Genomic DNA, 3,035 nt, shown 5'->3' with positions numbered 1-3,035 from the left:
TATCTTTTTCCTCTCTCTCTCTCCTTCTCCTTTCTCTGCAACTTACCCAATTGTTTTTCCCAACTCTCTCACGTCTATTATTCTTTCTCCATGTCTTTGCAAATCTCTTTTTTTTCTTCTTGATTTTTGTTTCCTTGCTCCCAATTGTCTCTCCATCAGACCTCTATACGTGAATTCAGATCATTTCATTTTTTACGTGGATGTCAAATTAAATATGAATTAACATCAACGAAAATTAATAATGAGATGATTGAATTCTTTGTGTGCTCTTTTCTCTCATACTTTCGAAGCAGTTGAAATTATCCAAATTTGCAAAGTAAGAGAATCAAGCAACCATTTTTGTTTTCTGTATGCACCAATCTAACACCAAAAAATAGATGATTTTTTAATGTCATTTTATCCATAATTTTTGCTTGTAAACCAAAGGAGTACAGGTTCTTAAATCTTGAATCGTTAATATTCTGTAAGACAAAAAAAAATAATTTTATAAGTTAGTATGAATTTTGAGATCTCCATTTTGATATGGTGGAACTCGACAATTGGGTAAGTTGCAGGGAAAGGAGGGAGAAAGAAAGAGAGAGAGAGATAAGAGAATAAAAAAAATATTAATAAAAAAAGGGTGATTAGGATTAGCGCTCAGAGAGGCGCTCACCTTATTCGCCTAGCATATCAAAACTCTTGCTATATGTATCTGAAAGTTCAATAACATACAGAACATCGCAAAAACATATCAATGCATATTGCAGCCGTGTGTGTGGATAGAACAGCAAGTAGAAAATCATCGATACAAGAAAGGTGCCCAGCGATAATTGGACTATAATTTCCGAGCAAATCCAAATCTATCAACAAATGTGTGGCTTGCCATCAAAATACAACCCCAAAATTTAAGAACAACAACGAACTCCAAATAAAGCCCTAAAAAAATCAAACAATGGAAGTAAAACGAATTCTACAAACGAATCAACTAGCCATATAAGCTATCAGACATCACAAAATCCCAAACCAATGTGTGCATTATTCAATTTTTAAAAACTAACAAATGATACAAAATTGCACCTGTTTGGAGGGAGCTCATGGTTGTTTGACTAGCATTATAATCTGAACAATTTTCTCACAATCGTGAAACTAGACTCTTCCTCGTCAACAGCGTACACTTCTTCCGCCTCCGCTCAATGGATTTACCCAGCAGCAATTTCGTATGAGATGCAATGAGCTATGGCAAATGTTGGGGTGAAATAGGGGGTGTCTCTCCAAATTCTATTTCATCTATTTTTAATTCCTCCCACAAAAATAAAATAAAAAAAGAAAGGGCATTTCTGGATATTATATAAATTATATAAGGACAATATCGTAATTTCACAATTTAAAATTAACATTAGCCCACACACATGTGGTCTATCACACGAGCTTATCAAAGTTTTCTACTCTATCAAACTAGATTAAATTTAATTTCTATCGAAATTTGTAGCAGCTATCAAACACTGAATACACACAAAATCTATCATAATTATCCAACCATAAATAATATTGACTTATCTAGGCCACTCTATCAAACATTGACAGCCTAACAACTAATTTCTCCAGTCTCCCTTAGAAGCGCCACCGCCGTAGCCACGGTCGCCGCCATACCCACCTCCACGACTGCCACCGTAACCGCCCTCATGATGGCCATATCCCTCACCACCGCCGCCTCCATAGCCACCGCCACTCTCGCGGCGCCCGTAACCACCACCACCGCCGCCTCCATAGCCACCGCCACCCTCACGGCGCCCGTAACCACCACCGCCTCCTCCACCCTCGCGGCGTGGGCCAAGGAAACCTCCGCCGCCTCCACCGCCGGACTGAGCCTCGTTGACGGTGATATTACGGCCGTCCAATTCCTGTTCGCTCATCCCCTCGATCGCATCCCTCATGGACTGCTCATCCTTGAATGTCACAAAACCGAATCCTCACCATCATTAACAATCTTCGATTCGATGACTTCGCCGAATTAAGAGAAGGCCGAGAAGGCTGACCGAGCGACTGATCGGTGGTGATGAATGGGGGCTATGAACTAATACATAATATTAAGAGTAAATACTCCATATGAATGGGGGCTATGAATGGTGGTGATGATCGGTGGTAATAAATGAGAGTAATACTCCATATGATTGGGGGGCTGTGAATTGTGAATGGTGGTGATGATCGGTGGTAGTAAATGGGAGTAATACTCCATATGATTGGGGGCTATGAATGGTGGGGATGATCGGTGGTGATAAATGCGAGTAGTAAAAATAAATTGAATTGATGAATTAATTTAAATTTTAATAATATAATTTTTAGGGGCAACGTAGGTTAAAATAGTAAATCTCTAATTAATTATTATTAATATTTTAACAAGGAGGCTGTAGGAAGTAAAATGGGGGCTATAAATAGAATCACCCTAAACAACACCCCTGCCCACCGAATAAAATAAAAATAGCCCAATATATCAAGGCCCAAAGCTCAACCGCCCATCCCCTATTTCCATTTCTTCTTCTTCTTCAACACTCACGCACAAAACTCATCTCTCTCTCCTCTCACACACACACAGGACCTTATGCTCCCTCCTCCGAACTCCGGCGACAGTCGCCACCACCATGGCCGCCGCCCCCTCTCACCCTGGTCTCCCTCTCCCAACTGAAACCACACGCACATAGACAGAACTGCACCGCCTCCCTCCTTCTGAAACCCGGCGAACAGCAGCGACGAAGCGCCGGAAACACCCTCACCACCCCTCTGTTCTCTCCCTCTCCCTTCCCCTGCTTTGGACCGCTAACGGCGGTCAGCAAAAACAACCACCACCAGAAAACCCTAGTCCCCCAATTCAGTCTCCGCCTCCTCCCTCGTTTTTCCGGCGACGACAGATAGGCCGCCGCCATCGTCGTGTCAATGCTCCCCCCACCCACAAATCTCGTTTATTGTTAAATATCCTTCTCATATGAATATATATGCGTATATGTACAAATCATGGATATCAGTCATGGTATTCGATACCCATGTGACCAATTGTTCTG

General features: G+C 41.6%; 1 protein-coding gene across 1 annotated transcript; it reads right to left on the bottom strand.

Moving 5' to 3' along the window:
- Window positions 1-1,571: 1,571 nt before the first annotated feature.
- LOC130997079 (glycine-rich RNA-binding protein 2-like) lies at window positions 1,572-2,280 on the bottom strand. Its single transcript, XM_057922355.1, has one exon. It carries the CDS (start codon window positions 1,911-1,913, stop codon window positions 1,572-1,574), a length of 342 nt encoding a protein of 113 aa, XP_057778338.1. The 5' UTR covers window positions 1,914-2,280.
- Between the last annotated feature and the right edge of the window lie 755 nt (window positions 2,281-3,035).

Source organism: Salvia miltiorrhiza, chromosome 8 (genome assembly GCF_028751815.1).
Source record: "Salvia miltiorrhiza cultivar Shanhuang (shh) chromosome 8, IMPLAD_Smil_shh, whole genome shotgun sequence".
Taxonomy (NCBI): domain Eukaryota; kingdom Viridiplantae; phylum Streptophyta; class Magnoliopsida; order Lamiales; family Lamiaceae; genus Salvia; species Salvia miltiorrhiza.
This window is presented reverse-complemented; position numbering and strand designations above follow the sequence as displayed.